General features: G+C 47.1%; 1 protein-coding gene across 2 annotated transcripts; it reads right to left on the reverse strand.

Moving 5' to 3' along the window:
* Positions 1-549: 549 nt before the first annotated feature.
* Positions 550-25,375, reverse strand: stk39 (serine threonine kinase 39). 2 transcript variants are annotated; one of them, XM_067258055.1, is made up of 18 exons: positions 25,270-25,375; positions 23,262-23,374; positions 22,874-22,982; positions 22,444-22,582; positions 21,956-22,011; positions 21,566-21,675; positions 20,822-20,923; positions 18,481-18,614; positions 18,074-18,122; positions 17,906-17,971; positions 13,923-14,045; positions 12,519-12,548; positions 11,996-12,052; positions 11,299-11,360; positions 4,046-4,098; positions 3,806-3,874; positions 3,580-3,644; positions 550-670 (listed from the first exon to the last, which is right to left on the reverse strand). In XM_067258055.1, the coding sequence occupies exons 1-18, from the start codon at positions 25,373-25,375 to the stop codon at positions 596-598; spliced, it is 1,518 nt and encodes a 505-aa protein (XP_067114156.1). In that variant the 3' UTR covers positions 550-595. The 2 variants fall into 2 exon arrangements, with proteins under 2 accessions (XP_067114156.1, XP_067114165.1); XM_067258064.1 differs by lacking the exons at positions 550-670; positions 3,580-3,644; positions 3,806-3,874; positions 4,046-4,098 and adding an exon at positions 6,113-6,140.
* Positions 25,376-26,738: the final 1,363 nt, after the last annotated feature.

Consider the following 26,738-nt stretch of genomic DNA (forward strand, 5'->3'; position numbering starts at 1 on the left):
CATTACACACACCTAAAGGGATCGTTTTCATATTATAATGAGTGGGTCTGTCAAGCAAGGTGGGAAGAATCTCATCTTTTTGACCACCATGGAAACAGGAAAAGTAGAACACAAATAAAAAGGCATTCTCATTTGAATAAATAATAGAGCTTTGCTGAAAGCAGAAGTAACAAGATTCTTTTTTTTAAATAAACAACAAGAGTAATCCTAAGACACTTTTAAATAACCAGCTTTAACCAGCTATAACCAGCTATAACCAGCTATAACCAGTTATAACCACCTATAACCACCTATAACCAGCTATAACCACCTGAGAGCATCGTTAGTTCCACGGTCTGGGGAGTGTGCCTGGCGGTGGAATGTGGTGAGAGGGTGGTGGGGGAGACGGCAGGAGGACGCTCGAGGGGTGGAGGGGTGTGTGTGGGTGTGTGTGTGTGTGGGGGGGGGGGGGGGAGGGGGGGGGGTGCCTGGCATTAGGACAAGTGAGAGGGGATGGCAAGTGTGTGCGTGGGGGGAGGGTGGGGGGTTCGAAGGTGTTCCTCAGTCTGTCTCCTCACCTGCTACTCTGCGTACGGCCAGGCCCTGAGCAGGACCATCAGCACACACTCAGCTGGGCGAACCCCATCAGCTTCATCTCGTCTGGGATCTCCGTGTCGTCGCACCCGGACACCTGTCCCACAGGAGCACAGTCACACATACAGGACCCACATGACGACATGCTGCCACACATGAGCACCCGGACACCTGTCCCACAGGAGCACAGTCACACATACAGGACCCACATGACGACATGCTGCCACACATGAGCCCTTCTGAGCCTCAGTCCTCTAATGGGCTTTCTATAGGCGTCGCTTTGGATAAAAGCGTCACATTAGCGACATACTCAACAACGTCCAACAGAGTTCTACATGCTCTGAACACAAAGTCACAACCAGGATTAGGGGATGGATCCAACCCTCTTAAAGAGCTAAGCTTCTGGTTCACAGATTCATATTGTTTTATACATTTTACTCATAAATCCTGATGACACACAGAACTTGAAACAAGACATTAAAAAGTGTGCCCTTTAGTAAAAAGGCTATTAGGAACTCTAAATTACAGCCCTTCCATAGATTTACAAATTAAAAAAATGTATGTTTCGAGTTCCATTACATATTTTCCATTCCGTACAGCCTACAGCAAGTGCTGCACAACAATATCATTCATTAATTTTATAATAGAACATCCTCTGTGACAGCCTCTTTAAAGCTCTTTCAGTTACTTTGAAACACTTAGTCCGTATTGCTGTGACAGAATCCTGTATCCTGTATCTTGATAAACACAAAAATGAGGATTGTAATTACGCATGCAGTGATGTCACAGACAACTCCAAACAGCACGCTGATGTTTCACGCTGAATAAGACTCATGTTTGCTCAAAGTCTTTTACGTTCAACCAATCAAGCCAACGTATTAAAAAAGAACAAATTCATCATTAAGACCAGAGGTCCCCAAACTACAACCCGCGGGCCGAATATGGCCCCGCCCACACATTTGGACCAGCCCTCTGAACAATGCCAGATATTAGTAATAATTTTTTTAATAAAAAAATAACAAATAATAATCAGTTCACACTGATTAATATGCATAAGTAAGTAAATCTTTTGATTTCAATAGCAATGAATATGAAAACAGGTAATTACGATAGTAATAATGCTCTTTTATGGGCTATATATCCCTTGATATGTACGGATGTACGGTGCATAAAAAATTATAAACTAATCTAGCATAATAAATACATTTAAAATCATAATAACATCTCCACAATAATATTGGTAGTCACTCCGGCCCATGTCATCTTCTGTTACAGACCGACCCAGCCCCACATTAAAGAAAGGAAAAATGATCTGGCCCTCGCAGAAAAAAGTTTGGGGACCCCTGATTAAGACTCTCCTTGATATAGAGAATCCATAACTCCAAATCCTCAAAACAAAAACTAGACAGTGTAAGACTAAATGCCAGTTTTATTGAACTGACAGTTTTACGATCCAGGGAGCGCCTGGTTTGCTAAATTTGAAACTAATTACACTGCTTCCATAACGCCACAGGAGGCCTTATTACAGGCAACACACATTCAGATTGGTTTGACTGGCCCCCGAGAGCCAATCGATATCTCTTTTTCACTGGCCATCCCCCCACTGTAAGTGCTACAGCCAGTCTCCACGGCCACGTCTGCCAGACTAGTCATTTACAGCTGATGGGGGCTAGGGCAGGGGCTAGGGCAGGGGCTAGGGCAGGGGCTAGGGCAGGGGCTAGGGCAGGGGCTAGGGCAGGGGCTAGGGCAGGGGCTAGGGCAGGGGCTAGGGCTAGGGCAGGGGAAGGGTCTGGGGCTAGGACTAGGCCTGAGGCTAGTGATAGGGCAGGGGCTGGGGCAGGCCTGGGGCTGGGGCTAGGGCAGGGGCTAGGGCAGGGGTCTGTAGCACAGTAGGCACCAAAGAGAAGCTGGGATGACTGAATGACAGGGTCCATATTTAATATTTATCAGGCACCTCAGTGTAGGATTCCTGATAGGACGTAAGAAATCAGGAAATACTGTAAGTAAATACAGGCTGTGGTCTCTGTCTCAGGGAGCCAGCATGACCTCTTACCTACCGGACCAGAAAACATCTCCAGCAGCCCCAATAGGAAAAAAGCTATGAATTGTTCTCCAAGGGCAGATAACTATTTTCCCCGTCTAGATATGAGTGGACTGCAGTCATCACTCTCATTTCAGCCACACCGGAACGTTTAACAGCTCTCGGGATTTTATACTGCCTGGTGCATGAAGGGTGTCAACCAATAGAAATGGTCCGTACATTCACCAGGGATGGTTGCCGGGCGGACGGAGGGAGGCTAGCTCGAGCGGTCCTGTTTTAACCACTGCAGCAGGCCTGCTCTCCAGAGACGGATCCACCAGCAACAAGCACCAGCTGTTAATAAGACTAACATGGCAGAAAGGTCAAACTGTGATGGCCTGTGACCCCACACACAGATGTTGTTTACCTCACCCACACCTTTCCAAAGGCCCCTAAGACGTATCCCTAACGTTACCCAACATCCTCGGGGATCGACACTAATCACTTTCCCAACTCTATTCCGGCGGATTGTTCGCACTCGTCCCCATGACGACGATCGATGACAGAGTGGAACCGTGAGGGTGGATTAGAAACACCGCCCGTCAGAGGAACCGTCAAGCGGAGACAGTAACCCCCCGCTGACACACCATGTGACCTGTCATGTGACCTGTCACAGACACCTGGAGGTCACGCTGGCCACAACTGCTCCTTTCGCAGCCAAACTGCTACATGAACTTGCACAAATATTTTTCATGACATGGGCTGCAAAGACATTCACGATCCTGATATACAGTATCCCTATTTATATGTTGCTACATTAACTGCGCACATTAGCAGTGCGTGCCATTTTACAACCCAGTGCATGTACAGTATGTGGTGTAAAATAGCAATAATATGTTGAACTGATAGAACTCTGAACTCTCTCTTCATTTAAGTGGCTATCTTGAGACGTGAGGTGCTGCAGTATTCATCATCCAGACACTCACCAGTCTAAAGGTCAACACTCTGTAGGTAGCAGGGTCGTCTACAATCTTCTGAAGGTTAGCAGCAACTGTAACATCATACAGAGAAGTTGACAGCGTTGCAGGGTAGACGCTTTCAATCACCACACAGCAAGTCAATACATGAATATGACGTTGGCTGATTTGACGGTTGTCACTGACTGAGTGATGCGATCCTTTCAGGAGACGTACCGTACGCTTGGGCACTTACCGACGACAACATCCAGGCCGTTGACGAGCCCAGCAGAGACCAGCTCCTGGGAGACCCCGTCAGCTGTGTCTGTGGAGCACAGCGCACGCACACACTCAGGAAGACAGCAGCCAGTTAACAACAAGCTAGCATAACGTCTGGACAACCCTTACACCCCTAAGCCAAGATGTAACCCTTTCACTGCAATCCAGTGTCAGGTGATGGATGAGAGGACAGGCACGGCCCTGGCACACGGCTCACCTCTCCCAGGAGTAAACTCAAACCGGATGTCGTTCAGCTCCTTCCTCAGGTTCCTGGCGGGAGAGAAGAGGTGGTAAGCAGAAGCAATCTGTCCATCATCGAGTGACCGTGGCTCTATTTAAACTGCATAGGAAGAAACAGGAAGCCTGATGTATACATAGAGAATTCTAGAAACCTCCACTCAGTTCAACCCCCTCCCCATAAACACTTAATTTGGAAAGAACTATAATGAAATGGCGAATGAAGGTATGTATGAAATGTAGCCTGGCTCAGTCGTAGTCGAGGTAGTTTTACCCTGATAGAAAAAGACCACTTGCTTTTCTGTCAGGTTTCCAGAAGCCTGTGTTATTTTTTGTTGTGGTAGAAATGGCCCTTGCCTCAGGTAGCAATAGAGAAAGTATAAATTGGAGTCCAGATCAATTGGCATCGGCCATAGGGGCAGAGTGGTCTACCACTCTGCTAAGAACATGTGTCTTTGTGCACCCTGCCAGCCTGACAGCAATATCCAGCACACAGATCAACACTCTGACAGGACGACGCCAGGATTAGCACACTGCCTCACACACTGCCTCACACGCACTGCCGCACGCCCTGCCGCACGCCCTGCCGCACGCCCTGCCGCACGCCCTGCCGCACGCCCTGCCGCACGCCCTGCCGCACGCACTGCCTCACGCACCGCCGCACGCACCGCCGCACGCACCTGTATCACATTGACCTCTTGATGTTCAGTCAAATGTGCTATACCTAACCCAGATTGTATAAATTGTATGTAGTGTACATTGTAGGTCTTTGTCAAATCGTAAAGTGATACAAAACCAAGAATCAGCGATTGTTCAAAGTATCACAGACCTGATTTCTTACGATACGAACAAAGTCCTGCATGAAACACTTCCGCAGAAGTACAACGTTCTTAATCTTCATAAAGCCCAGGTTTTCATTCTAAAGATAGTTTGTTCCAGTTACAGTGAATTAAAATGTTTCTTACATACATGACATACAGCGTCAGTGCTGAGCTACAATTAAATGACATTGGGTGGGAAACAGCTTCAATACTTGCTAAGGGGGTTTCCAAGTACAATAACGACTGACACATGAGGGGCGTGAAGAAGGTTATCTCGTCGTCTGAGGGAGAAAATCAGCTCTGGGGGGGGGGGGGGGGGGGTGGTTGACACAGGATGAACACATCGAAGGACAACTTGTTAAGGACATTGTCATTTTGCCTTTCAATGGAACAGGTGAATATGATGGTAACATCTGCCTGCTGTCTCTCCTGGAGGGTGTCACACCTGCCTCAGAGGCACACCTGCCTCAGAGGCTCACCTGCCTCAGAGGCACTCTGCTGTAGAGCGAAGACGCGCTCGCATTTCACATCATCGCAGTTACCTCACAGTGGAAACCAGGCAGACACCTTTTCCTCCGGAGAGAACATTTGACAGCGAACCCCGGCGTTGATGAGCATGGGTGATCTCCTTGCTTAATTTACTCCTGCACAAATTATTATTATTATTCTGGAATCGACTTATTAAAATGTACTTAGTTGGTGTTTTAGTAAACCATCTGTGGTGCCTTGTGTTAACAACCCCCCACCCCTGTATACACACACGCACGCACACGCACGCACGCACGCACGCACGCACGCACGCACGCACGCACGCACGCACGCACGCACACACACACACACACACACACACACAGACTGACAGGGACAACAGCTTAATAAGGAAGGAGTGGACCACATCATCACAGTCAGAAGCCCTTTGGAGCTGAGTAGTAGGAGTGGATTAATTTGGTTTGTAATTAAGCTGTATAAATCCCATCCATTTTAGCGGTCGTGCAGCACGCTGAGCCATATTTCAGATGAGACGAGGGTGCAAGGAAGAAGCTTCCTACATCTGCCAGGGCTGGTTTAGTTCCTACAGTTGGACTGGAAGCTGGGTAGGGGGTGGGGTGACTGTACCACATCCACTGACTGGCTGGGAATCACACATTCATGTTTCATTTCTGCAGATTTCTACATCCGAACTGGAAGAAAAGGGGGTGTAGAGCTAGCGTCGAGCAGATGGATGTGGGATGACTGATCTCTCCATCTTAGCCGCTGTTGAGCAGAAACACATGTTGTTGAGGCAGAGGAAACGGCCTGCGTGTCAGAGGGCTGCTAGGCCGGACGGCACATCTCTCTCTGCCCACTTAGTCCTGCTCGGCTCTACAGGTCTGGACCAGATGCCTGGAGAGCTGTCAGGTGACCTCCTGCGTGGAGGGAGGGGGATATTGTGGAGCACCATTTGGGCTAAGCTACAAGGACTTTAGACGTTAGGAAGTTTTGGGGTGGGAAGCTAGTTTGTTTCCACCGAATAATGACTTCTCCAAAAGCTGACTCTGATCACCGTTTCAGTAAAGCTGGTTTCCTACGAGACAATTACTGTGCTTTACACATCCCATAATAACGCCACGATTAATCAAACAAGACGGTTCCATTTTCTCAAAAGGTCACTGCCTCAGGATCTTTCATGTACCAGGTGATGGCTGTGTCCACTGCCACTCCAAGGTGAGTGGAGAACGTGTATGTTCCCTGGTCAGGTTCAAGGAGGCTTGATGGAACCCAGGACTGAGGGAAGGAGCTCGTCCAGAAGGGCTGATCTCCACCGCAGCGCATGGCAGATGTCATCAGCACGCCCAGCATCCCATGACTCCATCTGCCACTGTTTACCTTCCCAAACACATAAGATTCCCAGGCTACAGGCCACCACAGAGGCTGCTGATAGAACCGTGTATTGACCAGAGAGGTTATTGGTGTATTTCGGTCCAGCGCTGGACGCCTCTGAGGGCCGGTTGGCCACACAATCTGAGGACTAGACAAACAGATAAGTGACCAGGGAGGCACAGCACAGGTGTGCTCTAAAGCCTTGGCTGTATTGACAGGGAGGTCATTTCTTCACACACACACACACACACCACACACACACACACACCACACACTCACACACACACACACCACACACTCACACACACCACACACACACACACCACACACTCACACACACCACACACACACACACCACACACTCACACACACCACACACACACACACACACACACACACACACACACACACACACACACACACACACCACACACACACACACACACACACACACCACACACACACACACCAACAAACACAATCAATACAAATCCGGGCTAAGTCCAGGGGCTTTGAAGTCGAAAGGGACCCTACTTCAGAGCCTCCGACTTGAAAAGACACGCATGAACAAGCAAGCTGTGAGGGCAACGGAAAGAGCTCAAGTAATTACTTTAGGTTAAACCTTGTAGGCCAATTAACACCGATTAATTTGCCGTACTCGTACAAAACACCCTTGACTTTAAACACACTGACAGTTGAAATGGGATTTAGAGAGTCATGTTTCATTATTTGTCACATTGTAATGTATTTTGTTTTGCGTCATACAAGAATGAGTCAGCATGGGTACAGCACACACTGGAAGTGTTTTGATCAGTCATCAGTGGGTTACTGTCCTCCTGCCCGGTCCCTGATGAACACACGACCATGAGCAGATCGTGGTCAGTGGGTTACTGTCCTCCTGCCCGGTCCCTGATGAACACACGACCATGAGCAGATCGTGGTCAGTGGGTTACTGTCCTCCTGCCCGGTCCCTGATGAACACACGACCATGAGCAGATCGTGGTCAGTGGGTTACTGTCCTCCTGCCCGGTCCCTGATGAACACACGACCATGAGCAGATCGTGGTCAGTGGGTTACTGTCCTCCTGCCCGGTCCCTGATGAACACACGACCATGAGCAGATCGTGGTCAGTCGTGCCGTCATCCCCACAACATGCTTCCTGGGGATCCCTTCCTAACCCTAACCCTAACCCTGGATTTCTGATGCACTGCGTAAAATTTACATTTTCAACCCATAGCAACTTCTCGACTGCGCCTTGGCCGCCGGAGAAATCCCCCCCCTCCCCCGGCTTGGTCTAACACCTCCATCACAACCCCCCCCCCTCTCCACAGGACACGACTGATGGGATCGCAATGCCAAGAATCGTACTCTAAACATCCTTTACACCCTCATCTGTTCAGAGAGAACACTTATTAATTGATATAATTCTGTTCTCTCGAATCCAACTGTGTTTTCCCAATATACTTTCATTATTTCTCCTAACTGACAAAGGCAAACTAATCACTTGCCTAAGTGCTTCTACTTGATTGTACCGGGGAGCTCCAGAAGACGTTTAGAAACATGCTTTTCCCTGTATCCCGTCTTGCTTTGCCTCCAGTGTGTGGGGGCCTCATCTAGGATAGGCGCTTACCTGGTCTTCCTCCCCTCCAGTCTCCCTATCGGGCTTCTGTTCAGCTTAGCCTTAATCCAGTTGTCCTGCTCTCACTAAAGGGTCTGCCCTCTCCTCTCACAAGCCATACTTAAACTTGCCCTCACAGCTCAATAGCCATACTTAGATACATGTCTAAACCCGAACAACCTCTGTACCCCATCCCCCGCCGCCTACACACACACACACACACACACACACACACACACACACACACACACACACACAAGATCTTAAACTGAAGTGTTGCTTCACCCTGGCTGACGTGGTGAAGACCGCTCTCATAGTACAGCTACACTCTCCATCTCTGACTGACCCCTCTCATAGTACAGCTACACTCTCCATCTCTGACTGACCCCTCTCATAGTACAGCTACACTCTCTATCTCTGACTGACCCCTCTCATAGTACAGCTACACTCTCTATCTCTGACTGACCCCTCTCATAGTACAGCTACACTCTCCATCTCTGACTGACCCCTCTCATAGTACAGCTACACTCTCCATCTCTGACTGACCCCTCTCATAGTACAGCTACACTCTCCATCTCTGACTGACCCCTCTCATAGTACAGCTACACTCTCCATCTCTGACTGACCCCTCTCATAGTACAGCTACACTCTCCATCTCTGACTAACCCCTCTCATAGTACAGCTACACTCTCCATCTCTGACTGACCGCTCTCCTAGTACAGCTACACTCTCCATCTCTGACTGACCCCTCTCATAGTACAGCTACACTCTCCATCTCTGACTGACCCCTCTCATAGTACAGCTACACTCTCTATCTCTGACTGACCCCTCTCATAGTACAGCTACACTCTCCATCTCTGACTGACCCCTCTCATAGTACAGCTACACTCTCCATCTCTGACTGACCCCTCTCATAGTACAGCTACACTCTCCATCTCTGACTGACCCCTCTCATAGTACAGCTACACTCTCTATCTCTGACTGACCCCTCTCATAGTACAGCTACACTCTCTATCTCTGACTGACCCCTCTCATAGTACAGCTACACTCTCCATCTCTGACTGACCCCTCTCATAGTACAGCTACACTCTCCATCTCTGACTGACCCCTCTCATAGTACAGCTACACTCTCCATCTCTGACTGACCCCTCTCATAGTACAGCTACACTCTCCATCTCTGACTGACCCCTCTCATAGTACAGCTACACTCTCTATCTCTGACTGACCCCTCTCATAGTACAGCTACAGACCGTGGCCTCTGGCTGCAACACTGCCCTGTTCAACACAACCTGCAGCCACTTTAAAAACCTGTTGATGGACTAATACTGTGATCCTCAAGTCTACAGATCCTGAGTTCCAGCACATATACTGGAAGACATATTGTACCATAGAAGTCAATACAATCCAGCTAAAACCACCAGGGATGATCTGAAACACTCTGCCTTTGAAGGGGAGAGGTGAGATAACCAGAAGGGGTTTTAAATTATGTTTCCTCTCCACAGACCCACCACTGTCCCTCCCACCACTGTCCCTCCCACCACTGTCCCTCCCACCACAGTGGGAGCACCTCTGCAGGGACAGAGACCGACGCTGGCCCGAGATCAAGTGAAACACAACATTAACCCTCCACTGCGCCCGAACACAACGGACTCATCGTACATCACAGCCGTACAAAACAGAGAGGAAAACGGCCACAGTTACGACAGCAGGAGAAATCCTGTCAGGGTTCGAGTAATTGCAGCCCGCCAGAAGCCAGCCACTCTCGCTGCCAGTTGGCTGTGTTTGTCAGTGGTGTAGGGGGTGGGGGGATGGGGGGCGGGGGGGGGCGCATGGGGGCCCGGGGAGGGCCCCCCTTAGACGCCTGTTATCTCATCGACCCAGAGCCTCATCGGCCCCCAACACTGGATTCAGCTCATCAGGGAGCATGAGGCAGACTTTCATACGTCCAGAAATACTCCTATTGTCTGCAAAGCAGCCTGCATCCTCAGAGCTGTGTGTGTGTGAGGGTTAGTGTGCATGCATGTGTGTGTATGTGTAAGGGTTTGTGTGTGTGTGTGCGTGTGTCGTGTTGGTGTGTGTGTGTGCGATAAGTCATCCACAGTTTTGCATATATTTCCACTAGAATATCCTGCTTAAACATTGTGTTTTAAATCTGCTTCCACTTTGCTGAGGGGGAAGTAAAACAGATCTAAATTCAAAGCCATAAATATAAACTGACTTCCTCCCGAGTTATGAGTGTGAAGCCCCCACACCACACTAGCCTCCAGCCCCGGTCTCTCCAGCCCCGGTCTCTCCAGCCCCGGTCTCTCCAGCCCCGGTCTCTCCAGCCCCGGTCTCTCCAGCCCCGGTCTCTCCAGCCCCGGTCTCTCCAGCCCCGGTCTCTCCAGCCCTGTTCCTGGATAGCTCCAGTCCTGCAGGCTGTGGCTGGAACCCTGTGGCAGCTAATCTGATTCCGCTTGTTAACTGGCTAATCATTAGAATGGGTTGAGCTAAATGAGGATAGTAGCAAGAAGGAGGCTCGCCCACTAATAGGGCTGGACTATAAATACTGTGTTGATTCGGAGGTTACATCAAGTCAGCCTTACCTTGCTACATACAAATAGCCAGTGACAAACGGGCCGAGTGCTGGTAGGGAGAGACCAGAGCTAGTTAGATGTGAGGACAGCATCCCTGAGCTAATTCCTTCCCAGAGAAAGAAAACACAATCAGTTGGAACAGAGTCCTGGTGAATCAGTGGAGGGAGACTCCTGCCCGCCCCCAGACACCACCTCCCTGATTAGGACCAACAGATCCTCAGCCTAGCAAGATCATCTCTTTAGGACTTCAGAGATCATTAGGTCTATTCACAGCACAGACTGAATCCCAATTTAGCCGTAGCGCACGGAGCCAGGGATAGAGAGGTGAGGTGGGGCCCCCCCAGGGAGCGGTGCTCACCTCAGTCTCAGGACCATGTTCACCGCACCTTGGATGTAGGACGCGTTCTCAAACGGCTGAACCTGCGGGCGGAAGAGTCCGGAAAAGTTGTTTATCTATCGTTAGTGCACCACAGTGGAGGACAAAGACAAACATCTCATTTAGAGTCATGGCTTGGGGATGGGCGGTGAAGGATTGGCGAGGGAAGAAACAATTTGGAAGGCAGAATCTCCTACAGTTCCACAATGCATCTGTCGGTTCTATGAGTATAGGTATAGACTATGTTAATGTTTAGCACCTCCCCCTCAGGAATGAGTTTTGTCGGCTGAGACGCTACGAGAGCATTCTAGAGCAGTGGCACTCATCGCCTTCATTCCTGTCGCACACAGGGGGTGCACCTCGAACTACTTTGGCTCATTTTCAAAATGACAACAGCCTGTGAGAGAAGGGAGCTGGTGCTTTTCTAGGAGCGCCTCCTGGACTGGAGGCTGCCGCTGTCAGCCAGATAGCCTTTCACTCTGAGTTATTACGCCTGAGAGGGTCGCTCCAGGAGACTGACATTCTCTCACTCACACACACACACACACTCATACATAGATACACACACAAACACACACACACACTCATACATAGATACACACACAAACACACACACACACAAACAAACACACAAGGTCTCTGAATCATGACAAATCAGTGGTGCTGGTGATCCTCTCACCTGGGGATGCTGAACTGAAAGGCCTTCAATAGGAACCCTGTTGGCAGTCTCCTCATTCTGCAGTGCAAAGTGAGAAGCAGACAGTCAGGCTGCAAGCAGTCCTGTTTAACGTCCTTGATCTGTCGTCTCACCAGCAAACAGCGTGTGGAATAAATCTTGCTCGATATTAAAATCATTGCTCATCTCAATACGAAACGTCAATAGAAAGCAATCAAGAGTTTGAAAATATCTTGTTTGTTTGTTAGCACACAAACAGATGCAGGTAGGGTCTATAATATAACCTACATGAATGTGGAACACTGAGGGATTATGGTGTGGACTTTTATCAGATTTTTCTTAGATTTATTAATTCCATTATTACCCACCAGCCATTTCAATGAATAATCATGAATGGACCAATTTAAGCCTCTCATTTGTTCAAGTTTACACATTCATGAGAACTGTCACCTCAGCACTGCTACCCAGTGTGGCTTGGCTGCAATCATGTCCTTGTTTGAACAACCAATAGAGCGGTATGACTTACATCTTGGATCTCGTCTCTGACCCTTCGTGACTGGAGGGGAATATCAAACACAGAAAAAGATCACATTCTTTGTTAAAAAAAAAATATTGTTATTTGTTTAACCAGACCAGTGTTTTTATTTGATTTGATATAGCCCTCTGCAAAAGAAATGCGACAGACATACAGCACTGCAGCCTGTGTAAGGTCACAAAAAAAGCTTACTTCAACAGAACATCACTAACTGCTTTTGATGTCACCCCTTCCTGTGTGTAATGTGGCCCCCTGTATGAGACACTCGTGTTAGGAGACCATATCAAAGAGCCTTTTGATCTCCGAACCTGAAGGCCTGCACACAGCCTCCATGCAGCTCTCTAGTTAGTCCACATATTTAAATTTTAGGTATATGTTTATTGTATGCACCTTCCTGCCAAAGCAAATTCCTTGTCTGTGCAAACTTTCATGGCGAATAAATCCCTTTCTGATTCTGATTCTGATTCTTCAAACCCACATCAGCTCCCTCACCCACCCGCTCCACGGCTGCCTCCCAGAAGCCCAGTAAGACGCTCCCTCAGGTACAGGCAGAGAGGGACAGGAGGAAGGAGAGGACAGGAGGGAAGGCTAACAGCCTAGCACAAGCCTGGACCAGAGGCCGATACAGCATTTTACACAAGCAATCCTACTTTCTATCATTGCTATTCCTCAGCAATACCTAATAAAAAGTGTCAAAAAATCCTAATAAACTTAATCATTTCAAAGTACAGTCCATAAATTGCTTTATATGGAGTATTTGATATCTGGTATTCTCATATTGTTAACAGAAGTAAGTAGTTTTAGTATGTAGTTCATAAACAAACACTTGATGATAATTAAATGGATGTAAAATAAATTGTTACCCAGTAGGGTCTATGACTTACTTTTAACCTTTTCTGCAGCTGAGATTATTCTGAAGGGAGTATTACTTTATCTGTGACTGGGAGGTCTCCCCTACCCTGCCCTGGAGGGCCTACCTACCCTGCCCTGGAGGGCCTACCTACCCTGCCCTGGAGGACCTACCTACCCTGCCCTGGAGGGCCTACCTACCCTGCCCTGGAGGGCCTACCTACCCTGCCCTGGAGGACCTACCTACCCTGCCCTGGAGGGCCTACCTACCCTGCCCTGGAGGACCTACCTACCCTGCCCTGGAGGGTGTACCTACCCTGCCCTGGAGGACCTACCTACCCTGCCCTGGAGGGGGTACCTACCCTGCCCTGGAGGGCCTACCTACCCTGCCCTGGAGGGCCTACCTACCCTGCCCTGGAGGGCCTACCTACCCTGCCCTGGAGGACCTACCTACCCTGCCCTGGAGGGCCTACCTACCCTGCCCTGGAGGGCCTACCTACCCTGCCCTGGAGGGTGTACCTACCCTGCCCTGGAGGGGGTACCTACCCTGCCCTGGTTCACAGCAGCTTTGCCCTCCTCGCTCCCCTCGTCCAGCTCGTCATCGCTCCACTCCCAGTCCCCATCCTCGGTCTTGTGGAGATGACCGCTGGAGCCAGGAACTCTTCTGACCTGGGGAGGAAGAGCACAGCCATGAACACACATCACCCACCACCCACCACAGGCCCGTCTCTAACAGCAGCGCTCACACAACTAGCTAGCTGGTCACACTCTAGTCTACAGTCAGGACCTGAGACAAGCTGAAACTCCTGCAGAAGCAAGTGGCTAGGCAGCATTGCTATCTTGGGACTGCGATTGTTCCCTGAGAAGCTTATTTTAACAGAGGATTAAACCAAGGCTTCAAAAAAGACCCAAAATGTGCAAACACAAACACACAAAGAAAAACATGAAAACGCTGTGAAGTGCAGGCTCAGGGTCCTCTACATGGGACTACGCACAGCGTCTAGACCAAGGCTGAGTCAAAGAACATGTACCCTTCTGACGGCATCAAGCTCTCTCTCCCAACCTGACACAGACACCACAGTCCACGAGCCGCTCTGCTTTGACTCCTTGAGCAAGACAAGAAAACATCAGTCCACTTTGATCAGCTCTCACACACACACACACACAAACACTTACACCATTACACAGCTACATCCAACTAATCCATACAGTATGAACATCTAATCATTTAACGTGTTTGAAGGAGGGTCACGGGGCACTGTTTAAACACAGAGATAAAATCATCAAGGCAATGGCATTCAGTACAGCACTATACTGTCAAAATACCAGACCCATGTGTGCAAGAGAAACAGGCACACACACCACCCCAGAGCAGGCAGAACAACATTGATGTTTCAGATCGATATCTCTGTCATCTGTGTACTAGCCTGGCAAATCAGTCTGTGGGTTCAATATCAATCACCTTCTATCTGCCAACTTTCCATTGCGTGACCCGTCAGGGACTGCAGCCCAGCGCCCTCGGTGTCTGCCGCGTCATATTTAATCTGCGATCGGATCGATAACGACTGACGCTGTCAGTGAGGGGGATCAGCTACAGACCACGCCTGCCCCCTGCTGGCAGAGAATCCATCCTGCGACACTTCGAATCTGAAGAACTGGAGCTTTTTCCTTTTTCCGCAGGACGATAAGGCATGAACAATGCTATTACAGGTGTGCATGGTCCAGTCAGCTGATGCATGACCTCCATAATAAATGCTCTAGAATGTGATCTGGCAAACATTGTTTCGTAGCCTCCACATCTTTGGGCTGCAGCCGGGTATGCGCCAAGCCTACATTTAATGTTCCCCAGAGCAGAGAGATGAGGTCTGGAGGGGATAGAGACTGAGGGAGGAAGGGGGGACTGAGAGAGAGAGAGAGAGAGAGAGAGAGAGAGAGAGAGAGAGAGAGGGGGGGGGGGGGGCAGTTGGTGGTGACAGAGATTGGGAGAGGGGAATGAGGGGGAGGACAGGAAAGTGAGGGAGGTGGGGGGGAGGGAGGGGGGATGCAGAGGGGGTGAGATGGGTTGAGAGGGTGCAGTGGAGCAGAGAGTCCAGGGGAGAGGGGAGGGGGAGAGGAGGGGAGGGGGGAGGCTGATGGGACTCCTGATGTGGATAGGTCACAGCGTCCTGAGATGACAGAGTTTCTGCTCCAGAGCCTGTGTCTGCAGGCCAGGGATCCGGGCTGAGGAGGCGATGTGGATGATGTTGATGACTCCCCAGGTCAAAGCGACCCTCAAACACGAAAGCAAGCCTCTCAGAGGACACAACTCGTGCGACTCTGTGGTACAACTCACCTGCAACACCAGCGCAATCAGGTGACACACACACACCCCAATACTGTGGCTGTGTGGTGCTGTGTGTCCTGCCCCAGTGGCTGTGTTCTGTCTGTTCATCTGAGCTGACGTAAGGACTGGACAGGGAGAAGACCATCAGCTCTACCCAGCCACACGCGGCGCTTTCAAAGGCTATTATATTATTATATGATTATACTTCAATTTCAAGAAAATATTTTTTCCCAAAGGTGTGTGCATGTGCAGTCCTGTGAGAGTCGCTAACCATCCTAACCCGACTCACACCTGCATCTCTATTACCTCTGATGATGCTGGATCACGGTGACTTCATGGTGACATGGCGGTCATTTTAACATGTCACCATTCTTCCCTGTGTCTTCCATTAGTTCCCGGCTGTGAGGGAATATCCATCAACTCATCCATCCTTTCATCCATCCATCTGTCCATGCATCCATCCATCCCTTCATGCATCAATCTATTCATCTATCTCTCCATTTGCCAATCTATCCGTCAATACATCCATCCAGGGCATCAAACCATGCATCCGTCTCTCCATCCATCAAACCATCCATCCATCTCTCCATCCATCTCTCCATCCATCCATCTCTCCATCAATCCATCCATACATCCACACATCCATCTGGCAATAGTTTTAATTTCCTCTCTCTCTCTGGTTGGTGCATGATCCTATATCAAGAGAGTCAAGTGGAGTGAATGCTGCCCTCAGACTGGGACTGTGGAGTGAATGCTGCCCTCAGACTGGGACTGGAGTGAATGCTGCCCTCAGACTGGGACTGGAGTGAATGCTGCCCTCAGACTGGGACTGTGGAGTGAATGCTGCCCTCAGACTGGGACTCTGGAGTGAATGCTGCCCTCAGACTGGGACTGGAGTGAATGCTGCCCTCAGACTGGGACTGGAGTGAATGCTGCCCTCAGACTGGGACTGGAGTGAATGCTGCCCTCAGACTGGGACTGGAGTGAATGCTGCCCTCAGACTGGGACTGGAGTGAATGCTGCCCTCAGACTGGGACTGTGGAGTGAATGCTGCCCTCAGACTGGGACTGTGGAGTGAATGCTGCCCTCAAGCTGGGACTGTGGAGTGAATGCTGCCCTCAGACTGGGACTGGAGTGAATGCTGCCCTCAGACTGGGACTGTGGAGTGAATGCTGCCCTCAGACTGGGACTGTGGAGTGAATGCTGCCCTCAGACTGGGACTGTGGAGTGAATGCTGCCCTCAGACTGGGTCTGTGGAGTGAATGCTGCCCTCAGACTGGGACTGTGGAGTGAATGCTGCCCTCAGACTGGGACTGGAGTGAATGCTGCCCTCAGACTGGGACTGGAGTGAATGCTGCCCTCAGACTGGGACTGGAGTGAATGCTGCCCTCAGACTGGGACTGGAGTGAATGCTGCCCTCAGACTGGGACTGGAGTGAATGCTGCCCTCAGACTGGGACTGGAGTGAATGCTGCCCTCAGACTGGGACTGTGGAGTGAATGCTGCCCTCAGACTGGGACTGTGGAGTGAATGCTGCCCTCAAGCTGGGACTGTGGAGTGAATGCTGCCCTCAGACTGGGACTGGAGTGAATGCTGCCCTCAGACTGGGACTGTGGAGTGAATGCTGCCCTCAGACTGGGACTGTGGAGTGAATGCTGCCCTCAGACTGGGACTGTGGAGTGAATGCTGCCCTCAGACTGGGTCTGTGGAGTGAATGCTGCCCTCAGACTGGGACTGTGGAGTGAATGCTGCCCTCAGACTGGGACTGGAGTGAATGCTGCCCTCAGACTGGGACTGTGGAGTGAATTCTGCCCTCAGGCTGGGACTGCGGAGGCAAGCGAGGCTGCTGACGGTGTCCCTGCCCCTCTGTTATCTAACCATTCCCATCTCGTGAGTTTGTGGTCTGCCACTGCAGAGAGACACCTCAGAGACCACTGTATGCATGAACGATCAGAACATCCTTTCTGCATGACTGGCATTTTACAGCAGTGGTCCATATGTGCAGGCAGCCATTCACAACAGCTTGGTCCAAAAACAAGCAATGTGTTAAATAGAAGTATCTTCTGTTGACTGTACATTCCCCCCTCTGGGGCAGAGAGCACGGTCAGGCCAGAAGTCGTTTACTGAACTTTTCTCATAATGTTTAGTCAATATCCTGGCTGTGGTGATGATGAGGGCTGTGAGCGTGGCGCTCGTTCAGGCTTTACCTTCTTCGCTCTCTGGGCGATCTTGGGAGCTCGACACAACAGCTTTTCGATCAGATATTCTCGGTTCTGCAAAAGACAAAAATCCAAACACACATTTGAAAGATGTTATGAACGCAGACTATCAACATACCAAGACAACAGATTCCACATGGGGTCGAAATATCGTACCTTGGCCTTTTGGAAGAATTTACATTTCAAAAGTTCTGCTGCTGTCGGCCTAAAAACCAAAAACAAAGATGAGAAAACAGACTTATTACAGGGACACCAGGAGCTGTTTCATCAGATGCCCTCTACACCCAGACAGCCGTATCCAGGAGAGAAGGCCTCTACACCCAGACAGCCGTATCCAGGAGAGAAGGCCTCTACACCCAGACAGCCGTATCCTGGAGAAGGCCTTTACACCCAGACAGCCGTATCCAGGAGAGAAGGCCTCTACACCCAGACAGCCGTATCCAGGAGAAGGCCTTTACACCCAGACAGCCGTATCCAGGAGAGAAGGCCTCTACACCCAGACAGCCGTATCTAGGAGAGAAGGCCTCTACACCCAGACAGCTGTATCCAGGAGAGAAGCACACCTCTTGGCAGGCTCCTTCTGAAGGCACAGCGTTATCAGCTTCCTAAAGGATTTGCCGTATTTCTTCAGTAGCTCTTTGTCTTCCACGCCGGTGTCTAAGGTGGGAGGGTCGTTCTGTAAGGTGAGCATCAGGACCTGGGAGGGGCGGAGAGGGAGGGGAGGAAGGAAGGGGTCAGAGTTCAATGTTGCATCAACAAAGGCCACAGTGTTTTTCTTTTTCGATATTGCTCTTTATTTTTTACATTTTACTATTTGGGTGTGCTTTGCCTTCGGCAAGGGCACAACCTTTGTTCTCTCACATATATATTATTATTTATTTTTTTATTTCTTTTTGCCCCCCTAAAACTCAGTCAATATTTGGCCTACATAGACAACGTAGGTGTCAAAAGTTTCGTCTTGGTAGCGATTGAGTTGCTTCTATTGGAATTTACGTTCCGTTGCATGGTTTAGGCTTAAGTTAAGTTTTTGTGGCGAAAAGTGAAGCTAACGGTGGCTAATTTGCTAGCCACAGTCACTGACGTTACTAACGTAACTGCGTCACTAACGTCACGAAAACACGCGTGACTACCTTTGGCAGAACATTCGTTTCACATCTGTTAACTTGGGGGATAGCTAGGCTAACTATAGCTTTACTGCAAGGCAGCTGCAGAAACGCCACAAGAAAAGAGGCCAGGGTGATAACTATTTACTCATTTTACTTTGTGATATGACACACAATTGTGATGTGTAATGTACAATATAAGTTGATATTATTAAGGAAGTACATCTACTTTCGGAAACAGTAGTCTACTATTTCACTGAAGTATTAGCATCACGACATTAGCCTCTGTTGCCCGGGCAACACATACTACAGTGGTCTATGATGCATCTGTTTTCAATCGTTAAATTAAACATTCCTCACAAATACATTTTCGTTGTAGGATTTATTATGACATTATATTACAAGTAAACGATTTGTGGGTGAAATTATCATTACCTGTGGTTTCAAACTAGTGTAGCTCACTGCAACGTTGTAGCCTACGCAAGACACTACAAAAACATCTACACAGCTGTTTAGGAAGTAAAACGGCGACAGAACATGTTCGGCACTCCCCTTACTTAAATCAAAAGTCTAACTACTAACCTGAACTTCATTGCCACAGCCTAAACTTTGTCAATCTGTTCATGAAAATAATTAATTTCAGCCTAAACCGTACAACGGAACGTTAATTCAAATTCAACCAACGCAATCGCTACCAAGACGAACATAGCAGTAGTCTAGTACTGTACCGTAGTAGTACAATTTACCGGGGCTTCTCCACACAGGGCTATATCGCATTTTGCGTTGTTACTGACAATGATCGCTAGCAGTGAGCTTTTATGAATGAGCGATTTTCCACTAAATAAATGTCAAGCTTATTTACGTTTTGGGGGCCATATTTTCAGTTAGCAGATGGTACTGTTTGAATCGCGATTCCATCTTCTACTGCCGGTAACGCCGTAGAATAATCTTCAAAGGGGGTTCTTTATTAATGAATGAATGCAATGAGTAGGCTAAATGCCTGAAAATATCACGAGAAAGGAAAAACATAAAAGGACGTTTAAGTCATAGAGATTAGGTAAATTTTTACACCGGTCTGCCAAATGTATTCGTTTTGATTCAACGATGAGGCTGCCTCTTGCAGGGGAAATGAGAAGACATCATATTTCATTCTACACTTCACTCGTATTTTGAGTTGTAAATGAGCAGCAAAAAAAAGATGCTTTTAAATCTATGTGATCTTTATAAATAATAAGTAGACCCTGTGCATTTTAATATAAAATATACAGACCCCTGTGCAACCGACGCAAGCAAGCACACCCTACAATTTCCCCAGAAATTGTACCCTCTCTAGTTCTTTTTTGCTTTTTATATTTTTGCTCATTTTGCTGCTTGTGTTTTGACATGTTTTCCCACTATGTAGCTGTCACTAGCCATGTCACAAGAATTTCACTGTCCAGAATGAACCTGTGTTGTCCTGCGCACATGACAATAAATATTTGCCTTTTACTTTGAATACCGTGACTACAACATTACATTTACATTTACATGATTCACATTTACATTTAGCAGACGCTCTTATCCAGAGCGACTTACAGTAAGTACAGGGACATTCCCCCTGAGGCAAGTAGGGTGAAGTGCCTTGCCCAAGGACACAACGTCAATTGACACGGTCGGGAATCGAACTGGCAACCTTCAGATTACTAGCCCGACTCCCTCACCGCTCAGCCATCTGGCTCCCAACACTCCAACTAGCATGCTAACTCCTACAACTTGTGGTTATAGTATAGTGTACTTTCCATAACTAGTGAAGTGTACTCACTTTCATGGGAGGGTAGCGGTGGTAGGGTGCGGAGCCGGTGGCCAACTCGATAGCCGTGATGCCAAAACTCCAAACGTCGGCTTTGAAGTCGTAGCCTCGTACCTGGGAACATTGTTAGTATTGGTGGATCGGCTTTCATATTAAAGTTGTCAACACTTGACATGAAGTTTGAATTAACTACAATGTAACTACCGGTACATGGCAATAGCTACCGAAACAACATTGTAGTTTCAAAGTAACTATGTAGTCACGCTTCATATCACGTTGGCGGTACAAGTTATAACACAGTAACTGACACTTAGTATGGAGGTTGTTGGGCTTTCCAGGGATATGCGGATGTCAACATTGATCTTGTTTTGGTAAAACAAGTCTGACTCGCCTTTCCCACATCCACTTACCACTTACATACTTCCCTCATAAAGTGCCTTCTAACCCTTTTGACTTAATCTTACCATTTAATTAAAATGTTTAGCCTTTTTCAGCTTTATTTATAGAAACAGTTTGAGAAACAGGAAATCAGAGGGAGAGACTAGAGCATGTGCGGGAATGTGCGGGCCTGAACGCGGGCCCCAGTGTTAGTGCCTTTACCTTCGAGGAACGCAGTCTTGCCCACTGAGATGCACCTCCAGCAAGGTTTTTACCACACTTATTGCTCTGTCGTTACATGTTAGTTCATTTAACCTTCATGTCAAATGTTGCTAAAGAGTTCATATGGGAGCTCCATTCAGCCTAGCTTAGTCTCACCTGCTCCATGACCTCTGGGGCCATCCAACATGGCGTGCCCACAAACGTCTTGCGAACTTTGTTCCTGGTCATGTCTCCTCCGGTTGCCAGAAAGGCACTCACCCCGAAGTCTTTGAAAATATTACATAAAAACCGTTTTGTTGCATATTAAAAGAAGTTTGGTAGCTATATTGGTATCAGTGTTGTTATTTTCAATCCCCATATTCGAAAATAAAAGTTAGCTTTATGCTAAAACAATATAACAAAAATATGATGTATCTAAGATTGTATAACATTTTATGTATCTTACCAATATTACTATATCAGGTTTGAGAGGTTATTACAGATAATAATAATCACTTTATTTTGCAAATATTAGAGACACATTGAGAGTAATCTCGAGGCACACACCTGCAATCTGAACAGAACCGTCCTCTCCTAACAGGATGTTCCCAGCCTTCACATCCCTGGGGACACACAGCAAAACCAGCAGGGTCACGCACACTATCTAAATGGAGCAGCATTGATTGCATGCGTGTGAATTATGTTTCACCCAGTTGCTATTTAGTCCACTGCCCAAAGGGCTGCTCGTATTCTAGAAATCTATGACCTTGACACAAACAGGAAGTTGAAAGAATGCCATTTCTGTGCTGAAAGTGGACGACAGTGTTACAATTTCTTTTGAGGATGACTTTGAATTGATGGTCCAGCAAGTTGCAGCAAGTTGCAAGTACACATAATGACATGTTTGGTCTTTTGTGCCGCTGATGACACAGCACGTTCTAACAGCTGATTACCTGTGGATCTTGCTTACCTGTGGATCTTGATTACCTGTGGATCTTGCTTACCTGTGGATCTTGCTTACCTGTGGATCTTGCTTACCTGTGGATCTTGCTTACCTGTGGATCTGGCCGTTTCTGTGCAGATAATCCAGCCCTTCCAGAACCTCTTTTAAGATGGTGGCAATTAGGATCTCATCTAACACCCCGTTTCGGTGCTCCTCTTTGCTGGTGTGCTTAATTATATCCAGCATGGATCCTGAACAAAACCACACCCAGGATGCCAGCATTCAGATCAGCCCCTTAGCACTGATCCATATCCCCTGTTCCTGTCAGGGTTTCATATCCTGGTAACATCAACACTAGACTGCTTGGAGATTACTCTTTAATACTAGTGTGGATTGTGTGATATGTGAAATTGATTTTTGCTACATCACCTACAACACTTACCCCAAGGTCACAATTTAATATGTATTTGTACATGAAATCAACATGTGCTTTTTCTCTCACCGGAGACAGTTTTTGCTCCTATCCTGTCTGAGAAGCTCACCTCCACTCAAGAGCTTCATGACCAGCCAGAGTTCATCCTTCACCACAAACGAGGTGTAGTAGGTGACCACGTTAGGGTGGTGGCACTGACTCATCGCCTGGATCTCTTTCTGGAAGAGCAGGAGGTTCACAGAACATCCAAAAACAACAGCTTTGACAACCATTTCAATTAACGAAGTTGGCTTGTCAGTCATTCACGTTTTCATTTTGTTATGTGTTAATTGAGAATTGTGCTATACCTACTGTTAGAAAACAAATAATCGAAATAGAAAATAATATATTATTTAATAACAACTACTTGATAGAATAAAACAACTGTCTTGCACACAAGAAAATGCAGAAAAAGGCCAGAAAGGGAGAAGAGAGGCTGTATTGAGTGTAGTTCTCACCAGCAGCTCATCCATGCTGGTCTGGCATTTCTCCAGGTTAATCCTCTTGATGGCTACTCGCTCCTGTCTGGGACTGCAGAGAGCAGCCTGGACTACGGCTGTGGCCCCGCTTCCTGCACACACACACACACACACACGCACACACGCGCACACACGCGCGCACACACACACACGTACACGTACGCACACACACACACAAGCACGCACACACACACACACACACGGCAATTACAAAACAAGCCAGGAGAAGACGTAGAATAGTGTATCAACACACACACGCTGCAGTCTCACATACATGTTACTGTGCTCTTCATGTGTGCAATCAGGTCATTCATACATGTTACTGTGCTCTTCATGTGTGCATTCAGGTCAATTCAGTGACGTAACCAAGGTGAAAGTATTTTTCACCAAAAACATGAAACATGTCCAACAGTGTATCGCACCACAGTGGTAGCAAAGTGAGTGAGGTGAGTTTGATAGCAACTAGGCTATGGTAAGCAACGGAACCCCTTATTTTCACAAAAGAGCTGTGATATGGGACACATGGTACACACCATGACAACGGGTGGGGACAGATAAGGAGCAGAACCCAGGCGATCCGGCTGCTTAACAGTTGATTATGAACACAGAGCAGATGACTGGCTACCCATCTTATCAGGACTGATATGGTTTTAGCTGTCACCTCATCCACATGCAAACCCAAAGGGTATCTCAAAATACGTCAAATGTTATCTTCCAGTTGTTAGTAATGTTTTCCTTTAGCAGACGCTTGTATCCACGGTGACGTACAGTACGGGGGGGATGTGAACCTGTGACCTCTTCATTTGCAGTGAAATGCTCTAACCACTGAGCTATATATCCTCCATGAGTTATGACCTCCACTATATTACAGTTCCATTCTCATAATGAGCAAACATGTTTAATTACTCACTCGAACCCCCTACTTATGTGAAAATAAGCTTTTAATATGAGAAATCATGACAATCAATGTGTTTATTCATGAACTTGAATGACAGCCATTGTTGTCTGAGGAGAGTGTGTGCTGATCGTGGGAGTGGATACACTGACCAGTGAGCACCCTGTTTCTGTGAACTTATACACAAATAGTCGGACACAAAACTTTGTGGGGTGGAACTCTGGAGTTTAAAATACAATTACAATGACTGACATTTTCTTTTTTTACCTAAACATGCAAAAATGTGTCCATAGTTCCGCATTTTCTTATGATGTACATGTTTAAATATAGTCAGTTAACAGAAAATGGTGTGTCTGTCAATATCAATACAACCCAATACATTTGTTTGTGCACAATGCACAAACAAATACTTAAAAAATATATGAGAAAATAAGCATAGGCCTCTTATAAGAATACGTATGAAAGCCAAATTAAAATAACGAGCAAATTAAATAAAGTAGGCCTATACTAATCTGATAAAATATGGAATATTATATTTCCTGTGTGTAACAATGGCTCCTCTGTGTACATCAGGATGACATGCAATTCAATACCCTCTCCTGCTCTACCGAAAAATACCATGCCCTTAGCGGGAGGTTTGTGATTGCGTGCATGACTGAGACATTAGCCTACCTGCGATTTCCAATTCCCATCCTTGGTTGATCATGAGGTTTTGTGGTTACATAGCGGCCTGCCTCTATGTTTCTTTCAGCCTATTACTGGACACGTGCCTTAAAAAACATCGCTCGTCATAGAAGAAACCCCTGCATTCGTGCATTAAAATAACATCAAACAAAATTGTCATTTCCACCCACATGTTACAGGATTTAACAATAACCATAATCTAATTGGTTAGATATTTTTATGATGAAATATAGCCTACTCTCTACTAAAACCATAATAGTCTACAGTAACATCCGCATAGCAAAGCATAGGACGCTGTTGAATATGAAAACGCCGGTAGGCCCTCGTCGTCATTAACAACTGATGGTCGGCAGAGCCACACAAAATATAACATATTTCGTCAGATTACGTTTATATTAGAGTACTAACCTATGACTTCCTGCAACTCGTAAGACTCCCTGGTAATTGGCCAGCTCGTTGTCAGCAGTGGTTGCGGATTTTGGACAGCAGCCGGAGATTCGCCTTGCTCCGCCATGATGCTCCTGCCGTCGAGCTACTTAGCGACCTCACACTGTAAAATTTCCCCTCACCTCCTGACTACAGAAGTGTCAGCTGCCGCTGCAGGGAATCACTACGCCCCGTGATGAAATACCCGGAAAATAACGGATCCTCTGAGGAACTTTCCCATCTCCACGTTCTCCGCATAGTTTTCATCAACCGCGTGCGATTAAACATGTACCATAATAAACATGCGATTCTCGTCCTTTTTTTCGTGTGCTGCTGTAGGCTATTAGCTATTGGCTGTGCTGTATTTATTGCATCCACTTATTAAGTAAGCTAAAAGCCTACTATGCATTGAAACAATTGATATGTTAACTTTTTTTTAAAGACATCGTAATTTTGTATGGGGCAGCTTTATAAAAATATATTTTCAAAAACGTGTAACATTATCTAGATTTTTGTAAATATTGGGTTAATCGTTATTTCATTATTTCATAAATATAATTATGAAATCTTCACTTCCAATAGACCAGAAATTGCATGTTTTTCTGCCTATAATACAGCAAATTGAACTGGATCACATGCCAATTTTCTTTCAATCAGTCACAGTGACTTAATGATTTAATTTGACATTTGCAGCAAGTTGCAGCTATTTCTGTTTGAGTGGCTATGCCATATTTTTCCACTAGATGGAAGTCTCTAACCATCTCACGTCATCTACTCCCCTATGCATGTTGTTTAAGTTACAGAACCAGTGTTGGGTAGCCTTAGAGCTATAGTTATACATATATACAGTAGCCTATATGGAGGTTAGAGGCTAGAAATTACGAAAAATACGAATGTATGGCAGGATTCTGCCTATGACAGCTACATGTCATTTGTATTTATTTGATCAAGATTTATTTGATCCATATGGACATTACAATTTTGATCAAATAAATCTATTTGTATTATGGCTATAATCTTGATCAGATAAATACATTTTCTTATGGCTGTCATAGGCAGGATCATGTCGTAAAATGTGACCGCCAGTAGGTGGCATATTCTAACAAGTATTTCCAAGGCTGCTGCTCAGAATTGCTTTACAGTAGAAAAAGGCTGGTTCAGCTCTGATATTGCATGTCATGTTCAGTGTAATGCACCAGGATCCATAGTAATAGTCCGGCAACATGATGAACGAAATAGTTTATTTTTATTAATCTATCCCATAAATAGCTTTTTATTCAGATTACAGTATTTCAACTAACCCGTTTTGTCAACTGAGTTTTGTCATGAAATCTTTATATTTTTGTATGCCGACTGTATGTGTGACATTGCAATGCACCAATCACTTGCGGAGAATCTGATTGAGACGACTTCACAACGCTGGAAATAGCAAAGGGGAAAAAAGAGACGGG

Source organism: Osmerus mordax, chromosome 2 (assembly GCF_038355195.1).
Source record: "Osmerus mordax isolate fOsmMor3 chromosome 2, fOsmMor3.pri, whole genome shotgun sequence".
Lineage (NCBI taxonomy): Eukaryota > Metazoa > Chordata > Actinopteri > Osmeriformes > Osmeridae > Osmerus > Osmerus mordax.

Bases quoted from the DNA above. Each gene is read 5' to 3' on its own strand.
- stk39 (XM_067258055.1), bottom strand. From the start codon at position 25,375: ATGGCGGAGCAAGGCGAATCTCCGGCTGCTGTCCAAAATCCGCAACCA. The intron at 22,012-22,443 runs GTAAGCAAGATC...GTGTGTCCCCAG, and splicing joins AGAAACGGCCAGATCCACAG to GGATGTGAAGGCTGGGAACA. The intron at 671-3,579 runs GTGAGTGTCTGG...CCTGTGGGACAG, and splicing joins GAGTGTTGACCTTTAGACTG to GTGTCCGGGTGCGACGACAC.